The sequence below is a fragment of the Tribolium madens genome, unplaced genomic scaffold, assembly GCF_015345945.1.
Source record: "Tribolium madens isolate multiple individuals breed KSU strain unplaced genomic scaffold, Tmad_KSU_1.1 Scaffold_3;HRSCAF=73;Tcas5.2_LG2, whole genome shotgun sequence".
Lineage (NCBI taxonomy): Eukaryota > Metazoa > Arthropoda > Insecta > Coleoptera > Tenebrionidae > Tribolium > Tribolium madens.
Window position 1 is genome coordinate 9,013,008 of NW_025401006.1, and position 22,015 is coordinate 9,035,022.

Genomic DNA, 22,015 nt, shown 5'->3' on the forward strand with positions numbered 1-22,015 from the left:
ATACGAATTTTATAGTGTGTTATTTTTCATTGAATTATTCAAAATTTTAAAATACATATTTATTAATTTGTATTTTTTTATAAAATGATTAGTTTTAAAATCGTTTTAGATTGCAAATAAAGGTAGATTAAAATGAAACCTGAGTTAAAAAAAGGTCACAATATCTAGCAGCTTTAAAACCGCATTTTTCCAAATGAAGAATTACCCTCGATTATTCGAGTGTTTATCCAGCAGAGACGCGATCGTGCGTGATACACCCGTTTAGAAATATACCTACTATAGCTCACTTGTCAAAGTCCCATTTTTCGGTGGTCGCACAAGCAATCTTTCATAATAACGGACACACATAAGACAGATTTAGTAACGTAAGAGGTAAATAGGTCGCAACCTTTCCATTCCTCACCACAACTGTTGTAAAATCATTCATCTCGGCATAATTTACAATCTGTATTTAATTCCCTCTCGGAGAAAATCTAAATTAACTAATACATTTGTAGCACAAAATGATATTTGCCGTTTGCACACACTTATGTATAATACTACAAAGTTTGAATAGTCTTATAAGTTTGTAAACGAGATTTGTCAGTGTCAACTCGAACAAATAGTTCGGCAACTGTTAATTTGGAAGTTCCATGAGGAGGCGTCTTGACACCCTAGACAATATTGCTTAAAGTAGGTACACTGTTATACATGGTTTGTTTTAAATTCATTGAGACATGAACGGAGGCTTATCTTGTTTCCATTTGCGTTGCAATGTCTTGTTATGAATGGTTACAACTTTTTCCTTGACTGACGTTATCAAGAGAATACTTGAGCTCGCCAGAGAAACATATGTGCAGAATGCTTTACTTATCTAGAGATGAACACATGAGTGCTAATGTATCAGTCGACAAGGGTTGAATTTACCACATGGAAGGGTTGTAGTGATGTAGAACAATCGCGAATACACATGAAGGGTTTTATTATTTTTAGTACCAACCTTTTTACATCAATTTACTACAGGATTATTCGAATAAAAACGCGCTTGGGCTCTTTGATTACTGGGTCATAACACGAAGCGCCCAGAGAAACCACCACAAACTTGCAAACTCCACAATAACAACTAATTACATTAAACCATCATTAACACATTGTATTAATAAAATCTCAAAAAAACTACTTGTATAATGTCGAATTATTATTTGTCACATAATAATGAATATTATTTATATACAGGGTGTTTCAGACAACTTTACGAGGCTTGCGCCTAAAGTACGCATCCAAATATACAAAAGTCACAAACCATTTGATACAAAAAATACGTATTTAGTTATTCAATTTTTGGAAACCCATGACAGTAGTTGTCAAACTAATCGCTGTTTCATTAATAGTCATAAACTGCAGTTTTTCAGAGACAATTATCATTTTTTCTATTATGAGATGGCATTAATATGATTCTAGTTTATCTACCTTAATCACGATCTAACAAAAAACGTTGTAATTTTTGAAAAAGTGAACAAACTAACAAATTTTTCAAAATTTGTAATCGAATTCGTATCGGAATATGTATTATTGATTACATCTTACAAGCGCAGGCCTCGTAAAATTATGTGAAACACTCTGTATATGCTCCTAATAATATTATTCATTTTTAATAATTACAATTTTTTATCAAGTTTGCTTTATTCATTAGTGGATAAATTGAATCAAAAATCCCTCATCCTTAAAGCTTATTTTTTTTAAACTTGTTCTTTTCTTTAATAAAAATTATATACTACATTTAATTTTATGTGAAACAAAAACGTTAGAATTTGAATACAACAAGCAATAAAATCGCGACTACAAAAAACAAGTATTGTAACAAAAAAACTATCACTTTTTACGCAGAATTAAGTCACTCGTTCTGCTCGTTCTGTCATCCCTCTTGAACTAAACACATTGCTAGTAAATAAAAAATATCCGTCTTAACTTGAAACATCCATTCTACGTTTAACTGAAATAAAGTTAATTAAAATAATAATTAAGATGTTGAGTTAATTAACGAAAATATACCGAAATATGATATTGTTTAAAATAAACTTTATTTTCCTCTTTACTTTGTACAATGCAAATGCTTTAAACAATGTATTATTGTACTAATTTTTAACAAAAAAACTTTTTCTGATAAACTTTAAACACTCAGTTTTGTTCTGCTTACCGAATTATAACGTAAAACTAAATAATAACTATACTCAACAATGGCGACGAAATTCTTGATATAATTTAAAATTTTATTTTTATATGTAAAATCTTCAAGCATAATGTATGAGCAAAGTAAGTCAGTACTTTGAAAAGTTATATTGGTTTCATCGCTGTTATGTCTACAAAGGATCAAAACATTATTACCAAGTCTCAACTGGTAAAAAGTTGTGATTGAGTTTTTATAACATATTGTGACAAAAATGTAAAATTTGTTTTCTACTTACAAAAATAAATATTTTTGTCAATTTTTGTTCTACAATAAAGTTTCGAATTTAGCGCTATTGAATTGTGGGTTGCATACACTGCGTTACTATGGAAACAGAATGTTTGATCGAATTTTAAAAATTGCAGTTGTAGTAAACAATCAACATTTTTAACGTTTCCAGGATTCTATAGAAATAATTAATTTATTTTTTTACCATGGAAGTGATGGAAGATGGTAATTTGATGGACAAAGTTCACATATTGATCCAACGAGACATGGAATATTACAAGGTTAATAAGTTTCCTGCAAATTGTGACAACAGTTGGCCATCAGTCCTGTTTTAGACCCACCAGACCGTATTACAAGAAACAATTTGTCCTGGGGTTGTAGGCGGTCGCCTAGACTTCCCCAGATCAGCATCTTTTGCCGCAATGAAGCTGGTTTTATGGTGGGAAGAAGAATATGTGGCTGCCTACAGGAAAAGTTCAGGTTTCCTGCAAAAATCCGAAGTTCCTGATCAAAGCATGGACACGTCTGGAGGCTGTGGCGGCATTGTAAAAGCCTCAGACCCAACGAAATTCGTGAGCCTCATAAACAAATCAGCTGAACAACTTTTAGGTAAGCTTAATTTGTCCAAAATAAAATTTTTACTAGCAATTTTTAGAGCACTTACATGTGCTTACACAAGAAGCTTTAGATCACGCCGATTTAACGGTTCTTACGGGTACAATTGGGGCGGCAGCGCTTTTAAAGAATTGTCTCTGGTTCTATTTACAAACAATTAATGAAATGAAAGGGAGTCAAGTTGAACTGTTGCATGAAAGTTATAAAAAATATCAAGAGATGGGCGAAGCCCTCGCTGAGCGATTGTTGGATTTGCATTGTCGGTTGTTATCACTGTACATTTTACAAGAAGCGGAATCCTTAGATTGGGAGAATCAAAAGCCTTTCTGTGAGTCAGAAAGGGGATCATATGTGATACAAATGTGGTGGCTTTATATGCAAGGTTTATTTCTGTTAACACTCCTAATACAATGCATGACCTAGAAAGGTTCCAGGGACCAGAGAGGATTTATGGAACACTGTTCCTCCTAAAATGGCACAAAGGGTTTTTTCTGGGATGTTAAATGAATCATTAACTATTTTAACAGTTCGATACACTCAGGTATCTTGAGTGGAAATAATCAGATAAAGTTGCTTGAATGAATTTTTAGTCATGTCCGTCTGAAGCAAGGAGTAAATTACTCGTAGTTGACATAAGTAACTTGCTATTATGCATAGCGCAATTGCTTCCATGTATCTGTGATAAAGCAGAAGAACTAATTGGGTTAAACTTAAATAATAAAAGCAAAATTTTACGCGACATACATACAAAGTGTCAGGAATTGTTAAACTGTTTAATTTTGAGAGCCGCATCGTTGGATACACTTCAAAAGGTTGGTTTTAGGCCAAACAAATTATTGATAGTTTTGTTTGTAATTAAATAAATGAAAGAACGCGACATCATTATATTAGTGGAGTAAATTAGAATCAATCGTTTTAAATTTAGAAATCGAATTTGTTATTTTTAACTGTTGGAAAAGAAACGCCAATTAAATAAGACATGTAGCGGAAAAATCATTTCAGAAGGACACAGAGCATGAAAAATGAAGTTTATTTGTAATTTAGTTAAATTTAGACAAAGTATAGCCAATTTTTTCCAGGTTTTTCGTAAGGGCATAGAGAACGTCGACCTGCTCAAATCCAGAAGTACAGGCCCGGCCTCTTGGATAATATTCTCTTTGCCACACATTTTCAAAGTGCAACCAAAAAATATAACGCGGATGTCTGACTTACCATCAGAGTCGGCCATCGCGTTAGAATTGACAGTTTTGTTAGCCCAACCCCAACCAAATTGGTCCCTTCTGCTAAAAGTAAAAATTTTCCCCACTTTTGACTTTATCCCAGTCTTGTAGGTTCTAGGAATGAAAAATTGTAAACTACTGAAACTTATTTTGGACATATCTTTGGAAAATTTCACTATCGAAATCCAAAAACCAATCACCAAATCTGACTCTTGCGGAGTCTTCCTCTGTTCCAGTGACGGAACGTGTAAAAATGTCGATACCTCTGTACCTCTATTAACACCACTTCATTATTACGATTTAATCGCATCTGCTACAACTGTTGTCTTGAGTATTGGCAACAATGAGGATTACTCAGATATTCTATTCTCGGCAATTAGTGCGCAGCCAAATTGGGCAAAGTGTTTTGATCGTCGCAATGTAAGAATTCGTTTTAATTGAAGCGTCATTTTGGAATGTTTTTGAAGGTCTGGAATCAAATCCGGCCGCCATGGTACGAATCTATTCTCAACCTTGTTAAACCTCTGCTTTCTACTATTTCAAAAACTGTAATCAATGCCATTCAAACAGGAGCCAGCATGTACCAAGCGATGCTTATTATATTGGGTTCTTATATCCAGTTGTGGGATTGCGTGGACAGTGCTTTGCCCCGAGTGGCCACCTTAATTCAAGACATTCTCCCAGCTGAGATAATTTCTTTAAATCATTCCGCTTTGATACAGATTTTGATTAGTGCACTATATTCGGAGTTGCTGCGTCAGTCGGAACTTCCTTCAAACAAACAAGTCACTTTTGCGGATTCAGCTGTGTCTCCAACGACGAAACAAACGGAACATAAAAGATCTGTAACTAGTTTCGAAGGAACGTTTAGTTCTGAGAATGATATAGCTTTAGCTGTCGCAGAATCTTTGTGCAGTATTGACGAGGATAATAAACACACAGACCAAATTGAGGAATTTTTGGAACAGGTGAAAGAAACCCTAGAATTATTTGAGGATTCGGTTGAGGGTTCGTCGAGGGTTGAAAGGTCAGAGCAAGCCACTGAAGTTCTTGCCAGCGATATTTTAATGACAACTCATGGAAAAAAGAGTCTGAAAGTAAATTTCAACCTGAAAAATTACAAAATAAATAACTATTTTTCAGACTTTGCATCATTTTGTAAAAAATAACAACGAATGGTTCTTTCTAAAACTTGGAGTGAGTGAAAATTTAGAACCCATGATACCAAACAAAGTTATTTCTGCACCATATCCATTGTTGCATACTGTGTTTCATATAGGTTACCGACCATTCGATCAGGTAAGTTAAATCTTGGCATTGTAAATTTCGAAATGATTTTGATTAGTTGTTGACTGGAGCATGGCAACCTAATTGGATTGGTTTGTTACAAACACCAATGGGATTAAGTATTGATAGGGTTTGGTCGCAATTATCACTGCGATGGGAATTTAGAGATGTAAATTCATCCAGTTTGTCGACTAGAGACGTTCAGATTGTTACTAATTTGACAACGCTGTTAAAACAGACTTAATTCATTTCTTGACATTTAAATACCTAGTTTAAAGCAATAATGAGTATTACGAAAAATTAGTTTAAATTGTGATTTTTCGAACTACATAATAGCATATCTACATATATTATCAGGGAGATTAGTATTTTTTTATTAAAAAAAAGTATATTATGTTGTTATTAAGAATAAAAGTGATAGTTTATGTGTCTCAGGAGACACATAAACTCACTTTTATTCCGAATACTATTTTATCTGCAAACGTATTCAGATCGAGAGTATAGATCAACACTACAATTATTAGAAAATAAATAAACAAAAAAATTAGGATACTTTTCAAGTAGTAAAATCATAACAAACATCACGCGTAAGTATCGGTATTTCTGATGAACCTTTCGAAAGTGTTTATTAATTTAACTAGTGCAGTTAGTAGTGCAAAATGCTAATGATCTACAGTGTATCTCTCCAGAAATTGCTGAAGCAGCGAAAGATACAAGAAAGAGATAACACTGGTAAATGTCATTGGTAAAAGTAAAAACGCTTAGGCGCAAAAATAAAATTTTCACTTCATGGTTGTAAGGTAAAACTTTTACTTCTGACTTGCGACGTTTGCGGTTAAAATCTATTTTTACTTATAATATTTTTATTTAATTCTCAAAATTTGGTCTCGGATTATTTATTACAATGTTTAACTTAGCAAAAAGTAGGTATATTTTTTCATTCTGAAACAATGCTGTAATGCTATTCTACAGAAAATGTTAAAATAAAAAAATTACATTGTTTGAAAACAATGGAAAAATATGTTTTAGCAGTAAGTGTTATAATTATTATGCTTATAATATCCGTTTCACACAGACTTATGTATAATATCTTCTAAATAATACTGCACATATTTACAAGAATATATTGAATTAAGTGGCAGAATTAAATAAACTGAATTACACTAGTATACTCTAGAAATTGTTCGTACAATGATAAAAAACTTGTTTTGATAATTTTTAGATTGAACATCATAAAAAATAGTATCCCGTGCCTACTAATATTTGATGTTAATTTTGTTTTGCTAATTATAACGACAATGAAACTGTTTTAAGCTAAATTCGCTGTTTTAAACGAATTTAATCAAGTACTTATTTCGTTTCCAAATATTGGCAGGTAATATTCAAATCAATAGAGAAAACATTACTGTTTTTATTGTTATGAAATATTTTTGTTTTTATACTAATTTTACTACATATGTAGGAGTATTATTTTGTAAACAAAAATTTCAAATAATTATCAAATTTAATTACTAAAAGCAATAGATACTATTATAATAATGTTTTTTCTTAAATATAATAAGCAATTAAGTGTAATTAATTTAGACAGATTGGTTCACGAATTTGTGAAATTTTTGAAATTATAATTTTGCCTCTTACTGTATATTAATAAGTACCTTATAAATTCGTAAATATTGTTAAGTACTAAATAATCAACCTAGTGTCTCCCATTTGTATGCACCAGTTCCTATTTTCTAAACAAAAATTATAATTTGAAGGGTGTTGATATATTATTATTTTGAAATTACAATTAGTTATTTTATTTTATTTTGGAATTATAAACATGTTTAATGTTCGATTAATATATGTATTACATATTTGACAATAAAAACTCTCTATCAAAGTATATTAATAAATGAGAAATAATGCAGCAACGGCATTTGCAAATTATTTGATTTTTCGTATGAGAAAAGCAGTAAATGTCAGGACATTTTGAAAAATGTTTCCAATAAAATAATAAACCAATCAGCCACTAAACTTTGAGTCTTCAACGTGTCTACCACGGGTGTTATAAAAATAATAACGCTCTCGGTCGCCGCCGTACTTCCCAAAGGTCAAATGACCCTCGGGTATAGCACACTATCAACCTCAAACGTTACACAATTCAATCCAAAATATAAACAAACGTTGTATGTACCAGGGGCATAATTTTTGATTCTGGCCCTCAGAAAATTAAAAGCCCTCCTGACGTCAGGCTTTAAACAATCCTTCCGTCCGTAATCTTCTTATTATGCTCATAATACATAACTAACTACTTTGGTTGGGATAGTACAGTTACTCAATTGTTATATATCAATAAAATTTAATGAAAACAGTTTATTAAAATTTTTATATCACATTTTATAACAAATAAATTACACATTATAAGTAACTTAATATTACCGCAAAATATTGATACTGGTTACTTCTATAAATATAATTTAATTTTTTTACTTTGGTTTTACTTTATTGTAAATGAAAAGTTAAAACATGTGTTCATTTAAGAAAAACTCCAGAGTGTTTTGACAAATATTTTGCATGTCTTTAATTAATTCATTTATCCACTTGTCAAAATAACAAATAATTAAAACTAATTAGTGGACATTACATACGTTCGCCTACTGCGAGCTTTTTTTAAATGAACACAGATACAAGTTATTCCAGCTTTTAAATCTTAAATTAGTATTAAAAATGTACCTACCTAACTCAACATCGTTATTTTTTATACGACATGTTATATTAAGGCATTTTTTTTGAAAATTTCTATAAACATACCAAGACTAATATTTTTCACTATTTTTGTTAATAGGAAAAATGTCTGTTTACAAACTATACACATTCAACTTTTTTTTTCTTTTTGTACAATTAAAATAGATAGGTAAATATTAAACACAACAATTAATCATGTATCGAATTAATTATTCTAGGTAGTATTTCGCAAGACTATGTTATTATACAGATTGATTCAAAAGTCTCGGACCATCTCATAAATAGTGATAAAAAAAAAAACATGTAACTGAGTTAAAAGTTCCCATGACAAAAAATGTTTCAGCTTTTTTCACGAAATATAGTTTTCAAAGGTTATATTTTGGGTTAAGTTTGTGTACATTCATGTTTTCTTGAATTTAGTTCGCGAAAGATCTGTTGAAAAAAATCACCAGTCTATGCACAAAACATTTAACAAACTAGCAAATTCAACAATAAATTAAATCCGACAACATCGGAAACAAAGGAGCTTACATGATAAAATATGGAAATTCTCAGATCTGTTTTTTCCCTTTTTTCCCGAAAAATAATATGCATTCATTTTTATGCTTTGCTGAAAGTCTTCTATCACCATTCGAGAGTTGGCCCGACATTTCAGAATCACCATGTACTAATATTATAATTATTTTTTTTAATAAGTATTTAAGATAATACTTCAAGGAATTAAATTACCTATTAGGTAATTAGATCAGATTATGGTTTACCTGCAGGAATAACTACCGTAAGAAATCCAGTCTTATTCAAGTGAGAAAGGTGATTGTGACGACGTCCTTAGGTAATAATCGCCTCGGGCACTGAAAGAAAGCGACTCGGTAAAGATAAATGCAATTTTATCTCAACTTACTTTAAATCAACATTGAAACCCATATTAGAAACAGGTGCGGTCGGTCTACACTCCCCGTTCAAATAATCCTGCCAGGAATCGCAGGGTACTGACACGAATCCTTGAGGATTTATCACAGACTCAGCATAAAATTGATAAGATCTCCAGTGACTACAAAAAACTATTATAACAAAAATAAAATTTTATCATCACAAAATTCTCAATAACTTACGAAGTGCAATCACATTATCAGGAAGAGTTACTTTGACTTCGCTTTTCGTACACCCGGGCTGGGGGGAAATACCCCGATTAGGCCAGAAATCCACATGCCCTAAAGACCTCGGAAACCCAAAAATGCCAGCATCGGAGTGAATCACATCCACAAATTCCGCGTCGTCTTTATCCAATCGCAAACTTTTCGGCCACTTTTTAAACAAAGGTCCCGCAGGGTCGAGACCAGTTATCCTGAAAATTCGACCACTTTTGACGCTTTGGCCGCAAACACCGGCCATTTGGGCCCCCAGACTTAGCCCAATTAGGTGCAAACTGGGCAAGTGCATTCCTCTGGATACTAAATAATCAATCAATTTCGCCGTGTATTCACCTACGATTTGGGTGTTTCTAGCGGCGGTGTAGTACCAAGGGCCGGCTTCGAGCCGAGGGGCATTTAAGAGGATTATGTTGTAGCCGCCTCTTTGTAAATACGCTGAAATTTATTGAACTTGATTCACATTACCATTACAATTATTAAGTCACGGTGAAGTAAAAGCGAGAGAAAGTGGTTTTCCGACAAAGAGCAAGAGTTGAAGGGATTTTTTTATTGTTACCTGTTCTGATTTGAGTGGCAGATGTAGTGGAGGAGGACTCGAAGAAAGCATGGAAGTAAAAAACTGTAGGTTGAGAGAAATTGAAATAAGATTCCGCGAGTAATTTATCATCGCCTATAATCAGGTTTTGTGCTTCCAGAGGATTGTGTCTAAAAATATTATAATCAATATTATTATGTGTTAAAATTTATGTGTTGAATAATAAAAAGTTTTAGAATCAACGAGGTAAATCGATGATGATTGAAATAGTTTTAGTTTACAAGTTGGGTAAAATATTTCAACGAAGGAGCCGAGTCCTGAATATTTAAATGAGTGCTGTAGTATGAGGTTTACCGGATGTATAATTGTAACGTATTTTATTTTTGAATATTTTAATTATTAATACAACACCTGAAGTAAACAAATAATCACATGTTTAGTTAATTTATGATTATTAGATTATTAGTAAATTGGGGTTAATAATAACAAAAAGAGTATTGGGGAAGTATGTAACACTTTCTTGTTACCGTGAAATCTACGTAATACTGATCTAATTATCTTTTACTTTTAATAATACTTACACCTATTCATGTGTTTATGATTTCTGTAATTCTTTGTTTTATTAACAAATTAAATGTACTTTTTTAACTAGTAATTAAATTTAACCGTAAGCACAAACCTTGTTGTCAAAAAAATTCTTCAGGTGACTAATTTAACGTAAAACAATACAATCTAAATAATTTTGAATTAAATAATCTCATTTTCTTTCTGTAAACAGCCCTTAGTTTTTTTTTGAATTTCGTAAGTCGATAACAATTTGAACATTTACATAATTTAGAAACAACATTGAGTATAAATAAATTTATCTAAAAGTGGATTAATGTCGAGCGATTGTTTTGAATTTATTACCAATTCTAATTTAATGGTTGAACTTAAAACACTAAAATTAATTAAACCTCAATGTACCGTGAAAACTGAAAATTAATAACAATTCAAATTTTGGTTCGAATTAAATACGAGTATGTGTTTTCAACCAAAAGTTACTTTAATTGAGAGATGATTCCATTGTCCACTTAATACAAATAAAATTGATATTAATTTCAAAACTAGGTGCTAGAAAGCTAACGATTTCATTTTTTCTTTCCCATAGACCAATTTTAATAAATCATTTTATGCAATCTTGTTACCTACATACTGTTTTTTCTTTTTTTGTAAGAAAATTATAGTTCGAAGGTAAAGTTGTGGCAGCAAACACACGAAAGTTCTTTAGGCTAGAAAATTTACGTATTTATTAAACAAAACAATGAATGGCAGAATCAAATTGCACATAATGGTTATTATCTAAAATTGTATCGACCAAAGATTACGAAAATAAATATTCTAGTTTACTGCATGTATCCCCCTAGTAAAGTGAATAGAAAGTCGTCACCTGGCATGCATTCACTATAATTGTCATTAGGAAATAAATATTTTTGATGATTAATCGATTAAAACACGAATTTTAAATGCCAAGAAAAACACAATTTGCACAATACTAAACGTAATGACATATTAACTAAAATATAATAGCAACTAAACTGTAAATACGAGTTTTTTTATTTCAAAGAAATGGCATTGAATAAAGCTTTCGACAATGGATTATTTAATATCTGGTGAAAGCAGATTCATGACAAAAGCTTTATTAAAAGTTGACCTTGAGTAGAGCTTGTGTTTAAGTTCAATTATAAAGTCTATGTTAAATTTAAAATCCATACTTCCAAATTTTTGTAAAACTGAATTAAATTATTAATTAATTATAATATAAAACCGTGTTGAATAATTTTTTACTACTTACACGGTATAGAGCTGAAACGCGATGTCCCTAATCGGATCAATTTTGTGACATTTGTGTTTATTGATGGGGTAGAGCTGGACGATGGCATCATTAATTGAAACCGAGGGAGGACCTAAAAGTTTCGACATTCACGTTTCGTAAAAAATGCAAAACTAAAGTACATTCACTAATTCGCGTGAACTCCAGTACTTCGCGGAAGCCGGAAGAGCACATCTCAATTAAATTGAAAAAATTGTAACATACCTGGCAATGCACCTAATAAGCACACAAACAAAAAATCAGAAACACCCATGTTCTACGGACTCAAAACACGATTTGACTTGGTGCCAGTCGAAATGCAAAATGGGGGGATTACCTGTCCGGAGCAGGGATAAATAGGGAAAAATTGTCTTTTTGTAGACAAAAGCTTTTTCATGCAAACAGAGGTTTTTTAATTGAAGGCGATTGACGTTTCATAATATTGGTGCAATAGCAAGTATTCCGAGTTCAATGCAGTTTAAAATTGATAAAAAGTATTTGCGTGCTATTTTACTAATTGCAATTTGATTTTTTTAATATTTACATTTTTTGGCTCAACTGTTTCAGCTTATCTATCTACCGGTACTTTCATGTGGTTATTCTCGTATTTAAACGGACTGTAATTAAGTGACTGTACATCTCTATTAATCTGAATAATTACAAACTAAATAGCTAATTTATAAGTTCATCCAAAAAATTGAAAAGTTTATTTTATGATTAGAAGAGTTTTATCATGATTTGAGAAAGTTCGTGGTAAAGGGCGTGGGCAATAAAAGAACAACACTTTAAAAGTACTTATTAGGTTCACACATGGAACTGTAACCCAATTTTCCATTAACCTTTGCTTGAAATATATTTATGTAGTCATGATAGTCACAACTGATATAATTCGTATCAAAGAAAATATTTCCAATCACGAGGAAACAAATGACTAATTTATTTTCGTTCTGAAACTTATATAATTTGCTTCCGTTTTGGAGAAGTAAGGGAAAGTTCTCATTACAGTAAAGACGTTTTTCTTCGAAGAATTTGAATTTCCTGTAGATTATGACTCGAACTTTAGCGAAATTCCTTTAAGGTAACTAATGAGTAGAAGTTCTCATAAATTATTTCAGAATTTTACTATTACGTGAATATTGATGAAAACTTTCTTGTGAGAGGGAATCGGAAGGGTTATAAACACGTAGCCGGAATTTTTCAGCAGACGAATACGCGGGAGATAATGACTAGATTTCCAATTTTTTTCTTTGTCTCCAATAAATAAGTATCTAAATATTTATTACACAAATAGTGATAGGTACTTGCTCTGCATTTGCTAAATTATTCACTGCGATTATCTGATTTTTAGTGTTAAAATCGTGAAGATATGCGTTCGCTTAGTCGCTTATAACATAATGATCGACCAATTGAATAATTTTTGCTTTTTGCCTCACCTTAATAATTTTTCCAATGAAGCAAGAAATGTTTAAAGCCATGTCACCTACATACTTTTCTAACAAAAGGGAACATTTCTTAAGAATGCAAGTGTTGCTACATTTTATAAAACTGGGTTTTCAACTTTTCATTCATATTTCATCAATAAACAATTTTATCTCACTGATGCTCTCGCTTGTAATTTCTGTGAAAATCCGCCGGTATTATTTCGCACGGACGCATTTTTCTCTATTCTTCGGAGCTGCATTTGCAGACAATATGAGTATTTCAGCCGTTCATACTTCCGTATTGCAAAATTTAATATCGATGAGTTACAACCCTGCACTAATTGCATTAAATCTGACTGATGTAGGTACAAAGTTGATATTTGTTCATAATACATCTCGATTTTGGCCAATGCTGATTTATTATCGTACATACCACCAATGCAATGTGAAAACCCTGACATTGCAACGGCGAAACTAGCTCGCATTGGAATGTTGCAATTTTTTCCTTGCAATACCAAGCATGATTTGAATTTTTTATTGAATTCGAAAATGAAATTTTTGACCTTCGTTTCACAATTTACGATTTATTGACCCTATGACTTTGCTGATTAATTGCATGACTTTCGGTGACTCGGAAAATGGTACGCGTGAGTGAAGGTGGAGGGTTTTTACAAATTCGACCGTTTCACGGCATGCAATTTCGCTTTGTATTGAGGCTGATATTTTGTCACAATAACATACACATACATCTGCAACTATCTATCTCTGGGTGCAGCTGTTTCGTTATTACCCTCATTAACATCATTCATATTGTTTAGACTCGTGCTTTTAATTACATTTTTCCAAATGTATTTTACATTTCTAATTACTTTTCTAGTATTAACACGACTTACAATATTACAAATAGTTATTAATATTTCCAAATGGCCGTTTTAAATGGAAACGTACTGGGCATATTTCGTAATGTAATATTTAAATTATTCATCGTAAAATTCGAATATTGAGCTGGTTCCCTTTTCAAGTGGGTTAGACTATCGATTCCATTAATTTTCATGTAGGTATCAGAATCATATCAAATGTTAATGCATTTAAACACTTGTTGCTTTATTTTATTTTACACTAAGCTGGAATTTCGCTTTTGATTCTTACTTATTTACTGATTACAACTTTGCTCAAAATACAGTTATTAATTTGTAAACATTTCTTATGTAATTACGCACTTAACAATTTTTTAGACTATTTTAATTGGCAATTTTAAATACTCACCCCCAGACAAAATATAGGAATGTTTCAAATAAAAAATCTTTGTTCGTGTTTCATGTTTTATGATTTATAAGCGTAACAAATCAGTTTACAATACTACATATTTAAAGAGTAAAAACTTGAGCATACATAAATATTACATTTTCATAATTTTACAAGATCTTAAATATTATATAGGAAATTATTAATCACAATAAAAACACAATGACATTTGAATACTTCTATTTTTATAATTACTGTTTCAGTGAAAAATATCGAATTAAATAGGAAATTAAACACTATATTTATTATATCACAAATTTAATCTCGAATTTTCCCTTGAAACGTTTTTTCTTTTTTTATTCCAGCTAAAGCTCTCATTGATTTCTCGTTCGGTTCTCCCGCCTCCATTAAATTTTTACAAGCCATTTTAAACTCATTACATACATCTTTCTATTAAAACTCCTTCAATTTTTTCGGCTTCCTCTACGTTTCATTGACGCTAAACACTGTGGACAATACCATTTGCCTTTTGGGGGTGCAGTAATACCAACGCAAGGATAATGAAACCATTCAGTTGGACACTAAAATAACGCAATTACAACACATCCAGAAATATAACTTGAAAAGACCTACGTCTTCATTATCACAAGCTACCATATCTCCATAAGAAACCTGATTACAGAGACAATATCTAGGCTCGTTGGGGTCATAGGTCCATTCACCATCAGTAACTTCTGCGCTTTGTGAAGACACGTCTATTGAAGGAGATTCAGGAGCAACACTAGCAAGAGGTGCATTTAACATTTGTTGGACGGTTGACGATGCTGAGGGTATGCTAGAACTACCACCTGTCCATTTCCTAAAAATCAAAATGAAAATTCCACGAAAAAAATATACAAAATTGCTACTTTTGCTTCTTTTTGTTATTTGCATGGTCTTGCTGGATGGCCTGAATGGCTGTTTGAGCCGCTCCAGCCAACTCACGCCCAATACTAAACTCGTGACCGTGACTTCCTGTATTAATCGCTTCGTATGATGCCTTGAGGCTTGCTGTTCTTCTGCCTTGTTGCATCTAAACCAAATACAAATAATTAATGAACAATTGTTTTGTTCTTTACCTGCTGAGTGGCTGCAATTGCTTGTGACGCCGCAGCCGCAATGGCAGGACCAGCCCCTATATGTCCTAAATTATAAGTAACATTAGACTGGGCAGGGGGAGTTGATTGGCCTATTGAACTATGACGAGTCTCTACAAGAGGTATAGGGGCAACTGCTTGTCTTTTTTCCGCAAATGATGTCTGCATTGAATTACTACTATCACGTCTTTTTTCACTTCTTTGCCGATATCTAAAGCTGCTAGAACTACATTAGCAGTTACAAAGATTAAGTTCTCATAAATGAAAACCACCTTTCATATCTATTTTCTTTCTGTTGTTGGGACGAAATGTTTGTGGAATTAACTGGTGTATCTAACTCCAGTGAACGTTTTTCAAGAACTTCAGTTATTCCTTTATTGTCTGCCTCTAGTTCGCATTTAAATTTATGGAGTTCTGTGTCAAGCCGTCGTAAGTATTTATCAACTAATTCAAACATCTGATTCGCTAGATGAACCTTAGATTTAAATTATTTATCAATAAGCAGTCACAGTAACTCCAAAACTACCTTCTCATCTGCGTCTTCAAGTGTCTTTTTGTACTCTTTTTTAACAGAATCAAATTCGACTTGAATGGCAGGCGGTAACTCACCGGGATAGCGCTTACAATCATTAAAAAATATTTTTACCCGTTTTTCTAGTTCATCCATGTTATCTATAAAAAATAAATAAAAAATATGTAGTTATTATTGCTAATTTTACTTTGCACTGTTAAATCCAATTCTCTCATTTCTGTAAACCTGTCCCTTAATTCCTGAGGTAGATGCTCGATCACTAAAAAATCAATTTGAATTTAGCGCCATATTTGACAATTGACGTTTCCGTTAATGCCACGCCAAAGAAATTGATTTACTTACTTTCCAAGTAATCTTCCAAATACAACATTTTGCTGTATTAATGTGGTACGGAATAATGAATAATAAAGTAAATAAGTGTTTAATTAGAACTTTATTTCCTGATATAAACCCGAAACAGCTTACTGCTTACTTCACTCAATTTCATGAAAGGAAACTGCCATTTTTAATTTAAAGCACCAACATGACGTTCCGAAAATCCCTAACATTCAGGCGCCGGATTCAATTTACCACAATCCGAAATGATTATAGGAGCTAAGGGCTTGCCGATATTGCGACCATATCCCTCTATTTTAAGCAAATTATCAGCACCTCGCACAATATAACCAAAAACAACATTCTGCATATCCAGTTGTTCCATATTCGTGAATGTGATACAAAATCGTGAATTGTTATCATGTTTGCGCACACGCAACATAGAAAGTACCCCTAAAACAACAGTCATGTAATTCTCTTTACATTAAAATTCTGTTTTTGTACCGGGTTTAGTATGTTTAAGTTTGTGTCCTTCCTCGGCAAAGTATTTACCGTAGATTGAAACACCACCGCGTCCAGTTCCTTTAGTTATGTCTCCAGTTTCTAAAAATCGGCCCGGAACTATTCGATGTATCGGACAATTCTTATAAGAAAGCTTCTTTTTGTTATCACCGCAACAGATTGATAAGAAATTTTGAACTGTAACAGGGACGTGGTCGTGATAAAGCTCGATTTCAACGCGGCCCAAAACTGGACCATTTACCACTTGAAACTCCAAAAAACACCTGCGAAATCAATTAATACAAATCATTAATCAATTTTTTTATTACCGGGGCCGTTCTGATAATTTTTCAAGTCCGCAACTTATTGAAGGTTGTCTTGCGATGACTGAATCTACTGAAACTTTCTGAAGAATGACTAAAGGAAATTTTGCAGTTAATTTTAATTTTTCGATAATACTGATCCAGAATTTTCGTAGAGAATCACAATCGTAACTGGAAGTCTGTTAAATACACAAAATCAATAAAAAAAACAAAACCTAAAATTGCACTTACTGCTGCCATTAATTTCTCGTAAATTGCTTTATTTTTGCGGTCAATTTTTTTCATTGTCATAACATGTGCGTGCCATTTTGATTTAGATGCGTATGCTTCAGGGTTATATGAATCAATTTTTCCCTATATTTAAATACAATTCACTTTGTTACAAAACTAAAATAAAAATTTCTTACAATAGTCCTATTTATTATATTTATGGATTTAAGAAGTTGCTTATTTTCCTTATCAATCATTTGTAATCGTTCAGCATCTGCACGGAGCTTTCGAAGGTTGATGTAGTTGAAAGGATTCATGGGGGGTGGTTTAGTATCAGTTTTTGTTTTCGCTGTGAAAACCTAAAAGGGGTATATCGAAACTGAAATTGCCGTTTTTACCTTATATCTGTGTGCATTATATTCCGCCAAATCAGTTTTAATAACTTGGGGACTAACGGACCCAATTAAATATCTCGGAATTTTACACGGCCTAAATGCTTTTTTACTTTTTTTCTTCATCTTGTTACAAATTTAGACTTAACTAAGACAGCAGAAACGTCCAAAATGACATTAATGACTAATAGTGAAAAAATTAATGTACGACTGGTAAATTTATTCGTAATTTCCCGAACAAATTAACTTTCTTAAATATGATAACATTTTTCGCTTCAAATTCGTTTGTGGCCTTTCAAACATGACGGACAAAAAGGAGTTTTGTGACCCCAACAAGGTAGTGAGAGTTTCGTATTTGAATTATACTATTAATTTATTTCAGTGTCTTCAAAAATACGAATATGTAACGAAATTAACATCAAAAGATATTTGCGACAAGCGGGATTTAAAATTAAAAGAAGCGGAAAAAACGATCGCCAATAAGGACGTGATTATTAAAATGCTTAAACAACATGTGAAGAAATTGGAGGAATCGTATAAACAAAATTTGAAAGAAACTGAAGATTTTCGGTATAAATTTTGCCTTGCGTCTGAACAGGTAAAAAAATTGCGGTCTTGTCCAATCAAACAAAAAGAAAATGACCTCAAAGAACTAAAATGTGATTTGTCGAAATGGAAAGAACAGTAATAAGAAACATGAATTGACTTTATTGATTTTTATACAATGTATTTTTAGATGTGACGAATATATTCTTTGTAAAGATCGATGTCCTGGTTACAGTTCACGATGTAGTTTCATGCAAAAAATGAAAAATGTTGAAAAGTTTATGAAGGCGCATTATGAACTTTTGGAATCTCTTGTTGATCGGATATCTTCCAATAATGGTTCTACACAAATCGAATGGGATGCAATAGAAAATATTAAAACAAATTACAATAAACAAATAACGACACTACAAGAAGAAATCATCCGTTTGAGAGAAGAATTAGCGAGAGCTCAAGAAACTGTTTCTGTAAATGACGAAGAACCATTTGTTGAGATAAAAGACAGCATCTTACAAGCATACAGGAAGAGCAATTGTGAATTACAAAGAAAAGTCAGTCTGTTAAAAGACCAAGTTCCCGGCGGCGCTCCCACCCTGACGTCAGAAGACGATGAAAGTGAATGGGGAGATAAAAGAGTTAGTTTTTCCGCCAAGAACAATCTATTAAATTTTGCCCTCGGCCAAAAAAATAATGAAGAACTTCAAGCCAAACTAAAGAAAAATGTAGAAACCGTAGCTCAAGCCATTAAAGAAAACGTAAAACCAACAGAAAATAAATGTTGCGGGTGTTCCACACAAGATGTTCAAGTTCAGACTCCTGAAATTGTAAAAGAAAAAATAAGCACTAGTTGCATTAAAAAGATCGATGTGAAAAGCGAAAAGTATGTGGACCAAAGTTCAATAAAAAACCTTACCTTTACTGAAGAAACAAACAATGAAAAACTTATTGCTCCAACAACTACGTATAGTGACTTTGATACAAAACCAAAGAAAATATCAATCACTGACCAACCTAGTGTGATGGAATGCGAAAATAATGAAAATGAAAGTTTTGAAAGTATAAGTGCATCAAGTCTAGAAAATAAAAGTTTTAATAGAATGAAAACTCCTAGCATGTTCTCAGCAGGAATAACAGCCGCCGGTAGTAGAGAAAAAATCATCGAAAAAAACAAAAAAAGTAATGATTCTGACACCGACAGTTCCAAGTGTGATTCTAAAAGTCTGGAAGATGAACAAGAATCAAAATGTGGTTGTTCGAGTGAACTACTTCCACCTCAATCAAATCAAACGTCTAGTCAAAATAACGAATTAAATGATTTAACCGAGAAACTGAACGAAATTAGAGACAAAATTGGTAATTTGTTAGAAACACAGTCGCATGCGTGTCAAGAGTTGGAAATTTTGAAAAACGAAATGAGTGTTACACGTGACTCGACTCAAACTTGCACTGAAAACATTACAAAACTGACAGAAACAATCCAGGAACAGAAAGAAACTTTTCTGAATAATTTTCAAGAACAAAAAATTGTCACTGATTGTTTGACCGAGAAGAATGATAAGATTCAACACGAACTTTCAGAGCTCAAATCTAATGTAGAAATATTATTCCAAAATATGGAAGAACTGAGGACTACGTGTAAAGCAGAGAAAATAATTGTTGAAGAATCCAAATTCGAGGATTTTGAGAAAGTCGAGAAAGATACAATAACTGATAAAGCAACAGAAGAATATGATAATTCCAATGATTTAAAACCGGAAAAGAAAATAAATGTTCCAGAATCGAATCAATTAACAGAAGACGCAAACTTGGAGCAACTCGAGAATGAATATGCCGATTTGAAGAAACAGTCAGAGGCAAAAGATGAAAAAATCAAATGTATAAACGCTTTAATTTCCTACTACAGTAACGCAAGTAAAAAACTGTCATCAATGTGCCCTCAACAGCCCCCTGGAGACCTCCAGAAACAAATCGATGATCATCTGAAATCGTGCCAATTCGGAGATGATGAAGTCCATAATTACATAGAAAAAGTCAGAGGTGAAAACCTCAAATTAAAAACAACAATAAGTTCCGTTATAGACCACTTGAATAAAAAAATTAATGAAATCAAAGGCATCAAAGACGAAAACACTAGTAGTTTTTGCATGTGCATCCAACATCACTTGACTAGTGAATTTACAAACGAATGTGGAGGTTATCAAAGTGATATATCGAGTTTAAGTTGTGGTGCCTGCATCGACGATAAGTCCCCAAAAACTAAATGTAATGCTGAATTAGAAATCGAAGAGATCTACAATGTGGTGCGTAACACGTTTGCACCTAGTACAGCTCAAACCAATGACTCGTCTACTTCTTGTGTGTGTGGTAAAAATCAAAAATCTGCGTTTCCTTGTTGTTGCAGTGATTGTTTTAAATCAGAAGTCAATATTGAAGATATTTATCGCTCCGTTTTGTGTTTATGTGCAAATAAGGATAAATCTTTAAAAAGCGAGGAACAGTCTACGTCAAATGAAACGAAGAAAAATAATGAAGAAAAGGATAAAAATCCCGATGATCGTAATGCTGAAACGGGTAGTAAGGAAATATGCATTCCTGAAACGTGTGGAAAATCGGTTACGTGTGATTTTGGTAGTGATTACTCGTTAATGAATGACTTACAAACTTATGTGAATTATTTATATCAGCAACTAAATATAATTACAAATATTGAGACCCGAATCGAAGACTTGCGGAATGACATTCAGACTCCTTAACTGTAAATTTGCTAAATTTTGTTCCCTAACAATAAAATACCTACATCGATTTACATCACTTAAATTAATTCGAAAAAAGAACAATTAAACTATTCAGTTTTGGGGTACATAGGAAGACTACATTTTACTTGCTGACTTTAATGTTAGGGATAAATTGTGCGGAAAGCAAAGAATGCAATTTATTTTTTATGGAAAGTGAATTTGCGCCAAGAGACTTCAACGACGTTACTGCATTTTGCAGCGTCAGTTGAGATTTTATCAACTGTTGATCAATAGAAATCAAATTTTTTCCATTCTCCCCAATAACGTTCTGACAGAAGCACTCAATATCGTGATGCAATTTTCCGTTACATTCGCCTAAAAGGAATAATTTCTTGGACTTACTAAAAAACAATTAAGGTCTTACGTAATTTCTGATGCAAAAGTGAGTCGTATTTATCACAATTTTCTTTTTTTATTGGCGAGCTCACTTCATTTAGAGCTGAGACAGCACTGCAAATACTCGCGTCGTTTTCTTAAAATTGAATTCAGTATTCTGATTGAAATGTGCGTTTTTACTTACCATTTTCCGATTCGGAATCTTCTCCTGTGATAACAGCTCCTTGAATTGGGGCTGTCACAATCAGAGGCTACGGCAGAGATGTGGAACGATTTAATGATTTTGAAACGTGTTTATACCTCTTTTTTTGGTGCTTCATCCTCACTGTCAGTTTCAGAAGCCTCACCACTTATAATAACTGGTTTATTCATTGAAAACAAGAAACACGAATGTCAGATCACACTGTCAAAATCAGCTGATAAAATAAACAAACCGTTACAG

The 22,015-nt window shown here is 32.5% G+C and overlaps 6 protein-coding genes across 8 annotated transcripts; 2 read left to right on the forward strand and 4 right to left on the reverse strand.

Annotated features, from left to right (window-relative positions):
- The first annotated feature begins 2,640 nt into the window (after positions 1 to 2,640).
- Positions 2,641 to 6,133, forward strand: LOC123007679. Its single transcript, XM_044403091.1, has 10 exons — positions 2,641 to 2,715; positions 2,770 to 3,043; positions 3,090 to 3,431; positions 3,484 to 3,590; positions 3,640 to 3,861; positions 4,129 to 4,338; positions 4,381 to 4,689; positions 4,737 to 5,366; positions 5,413 to 5,568; positions 5,615 to 6,133. Exons 1-10 carry the CDS (start codon positions 2,641 to 2,643, stop codon positions 5,798 to 5,800), a joined length of 2,511 nt encoding a protein of 836 aa, XP_044259026.1. The 3' UTR covers positions 5,801 to 6,133.
- A 1,772-nt stretch (positions 6,134 to 7,905) lies between these two features.
- LOC123007935 (lipase member H-B-like) lies at positions 7,906 to 12,165 on the reverse strand. Of its 2 annotated transcripts, none has more exons than XR_006412901.1 (6): positions 12,047 to 12,165; positions 11,804 to 11,915; positions 9,991 to 10,139; positions 9,396 to 9,869; positions 9,185 to 9,334; positions 7,906 to 9,134 (listed from the first exon to the last, which is right to left on the reverse strand). XR_006412901.1 is itself a non-coding variant. In XM_044403460.1 (6 exons), exons 1-6 carry the CDS (start codon positions 12,093 to 12,095, stop codon positions 9,077 to 9,079), a joined length of 1,002 nt encoding a protein of 333 aa, XP_044259395.1. In that variant the 5' UTR covers positions 12,096 to 12,164; the 3' UTR covers positions 7,906 to 9,076. The 2 variants fall into 2 exon arrangements, 1 of the variants encoding a protein (XP_044259395.1); XM_044403460.1 differs by having other exon boundaries at positions 9,185 to 9,344; positions 12,047 to 12,164.
- A 2,385-nt stretch (positions 12,166 to 14,550) lies between these two features.
- LOC123006911 (inhibitor of growth protein 3) lies at positions 14,551 to 16,664 on the reverse strand. Its single transcript, XM_044401829.1, has 8 exons — positions 16,498 to 16,664; positions 16,343 to 16,414; positions 16,150 to 16,295; positions 15,896 to 16,098; positions 15,606 to 15,849; positions 15,396 to 15,559; positions 15,121 to 15,346; positions 14,551 to 15,068 (listed from the first exon to the last, which is right to left on the reverse strand). Exons 1-8 carry the CDS (start codon positions 16,523 to 16,525, stop codon positions 14,952 to 14,954), a joined length of 1,200 nt encoding a protein of 399 aa, XP_044257764.1. The 5' UTR covers positions 16,526 to 16,664; the 3' UTR covers positions 14,551 to 14,951.
- On the reverse strand, positions 16,570 to 18,045 carry LOC123006912 (peptidyl-prolyl cis-trans isomerase CYP21-2-like). Its single transcript, XM_044401830.1, has 6 exons — positions 17,903 to 18,045; positions 17,702 to 17,863; positions 17,526 to 17,648; positions 17,301 to 17,473; positions 16,975 to 17,255; positions 16,570 to 16,923 (listed from the first exon to the last, which is right to left on the reverse strand). The coding sequence occupies exons 1-6, from the start codon at positions 18,020 to 18,022 to the stop codon at positions 16,697 to 16,699; spliced, it is 1,086 nt and encodes a 361-aa protein (XP_044257765.1). The 5' UTR covers positions 18,023 to 18,045; the 3' UTR covers positions 16,570 to 16,696.
- On the forward strand, positions 17,950 to 21,244 carry LOC123006910 (centromere-associated protein E-like). Of its 2 annotated transcripts, XM_044401828.1 has the most exons (3): positions 17,952 to 18,233; positions 18,279 to 18,580; positions 18,633 to 21,244. In XM_044401828.1, exons 1-3 carry the CDS (start codon positions 18,198 to 18,200, stop codon positions 21,193 to 21,195), a joined length of 2,901 nt encoding a protein of 966 aa, XP_044257763.1. In that variant the 5' UTR covers positions 17,952 to 18,197; the 3' UTR covers positions 21,196 to 21,244. The 2 variants fall into 2 exon arrangements, with proteins under 2 accessions (XP_044257762.1, XP_044257763.1); XM_044401827.1 differs by having other exon boundaries at positions 17,950 to 18,580.
- Positions 21,105 to 22,012, reverse strand: LOC123006914 (biogenesis of lysosome-related organelles complex 1 subunit 3). The gene is made up of 4 exons (XM_044401835.1): positions 21,874 to 22,012; positions 21,758 to 21,824; positions 21,602 to 21,709; positions 21,105 to 21,552 (listed from the first exon to the last, which is right to left on the reverse strand). Exons 1-4 carry the CDS (start codon positions 21,943 to 21,945, stop codon positions 21,320 to 21,322), a joined length of 480 nt encoding a protein of 159 aa, XP_044257770.1. The 5' UTR covers positions 21,946 to 22,012; the 3' UTR covers positions 21,105 to 21,319.
- Positions 22,013 to 22,015: the final 3 nt, after the last annotated feature.

Bases quoted from the DNA above. Each gene is read 5' to 3' on its own strand.
- LOC123006911 (XM_044401829.1), bottom strand. From the start codon at position 16,525: ATGTTGTATTTGGAAGATTACTTGGAAA. The intron at 15,347-15,395 runs GTAGCAATTTTG...TTTGATTTTTAG, and splicing joins AATAACAAAAAGAAGCAAAA to GAAATGGACAGGTGGTAGTT. The intron at 15,069-15,120 runs GTAGGTCTTTTC...GCGTTATTTTAG, and splicing joins TAGCTTGTGATAATGAAGAC to TGTCCAACTGAATGGTTTCA.
- LOC123006910 (XM_044401827.1), top strand. From the start codon at position 18,198: ATGACGGACAAAAAGGAGTTTTGTGACCCCAACAAGGTAGTGAGAGTT. The intron at 18,581-18,632 runs GTAATAAGAAAC...ATGTATTTTTAG, and splicing joins TTGTCGAAATGGAAAGAACA to ATGTGACGAATATATTCTTT.
- LOC123006914 (XM_044401835.1), bottom strand. From the start codon at position 21,945: ATGAATAAACCAGTTATTATAAGTGGTGAGGCTTCTGAAACTGACAGT. The intron at 21,825-21,873 runs GTATAAACACGT...TCTCTGCCGTAG, and splicing joins ATGAAGCACCAAAAAAAGAG to CCTCTGATTGTGACAGCCCC. The intron at 21,553-21,601 runs GTAAGACCTTAA...TATTCCTTTTAG, and splicing joins ACTTTTGCATCAGAAATTAC to GCGAATGTAACGGAAAATTG.
- LOC123007935 (XM_044403460.1), bottom strand. From the start codon at position 12,095: ATGGGTGTTTCTGATTTTTTGTTTGTGTGCTTATTAGGTGCATTGCCA. The intron at 11,916-12,046 runs GTATGTTACAAT...CGAAACTTTTAG, and splicing joins CTTATTAGGTGCATTGCCAG to GTCCTCCCTCGGTTTCAATT. The intron at 9,135-9,184 runs GTAAGTTGAGAT...GCTTTCTTTCAG, and splicing joins GGTTTCAATGTTGATTTAAA to TGCCCGAGGCGATTATTACC.
- LOC123006912 (XM_044401830.1), bottom strand. From the start codon at position 18,022: ATGAAGAAAAAAAGTAAAAAAGCATTTAGGCCGTGTAAAATTCCGAGA. The intron at 17,864-17,902 runs GTAAAAACGGCA...TACCCCTTTTAG, and splicing joins ATAATGCACACAGATATAAG to GTTTTCACAGCGAAAACAAA. The intron at 17,649-17,701 runs GTAAGAAATTTT...ATTTAAATATAG, and splicing joins ATATAATAAATAGGACTATT to GGAAAAATTGATTCATATAA.
- LOC123007679 (XM_044403091.1), top strand. From the start codon at position 2,641: ATGGAAGTGATGGAAGATGGTAATTTGATGGACAAAGTTCACATATTG. The intron at 3,432-3,483 runs GTTTATTTCTGT...GAAAGGTTCCAG, and splicing joins GTGGTGGCTTTATATGCAAG to GGACCAGAGAGGATTTATGG. The intron at 4,690-4,736 runs GTAAGAATTCGT...ATGTTTTTGAAG, and splicing joins AGTGTTTTGATCGTCGCAAT to GTCTGGAATCAAATCCGGCC.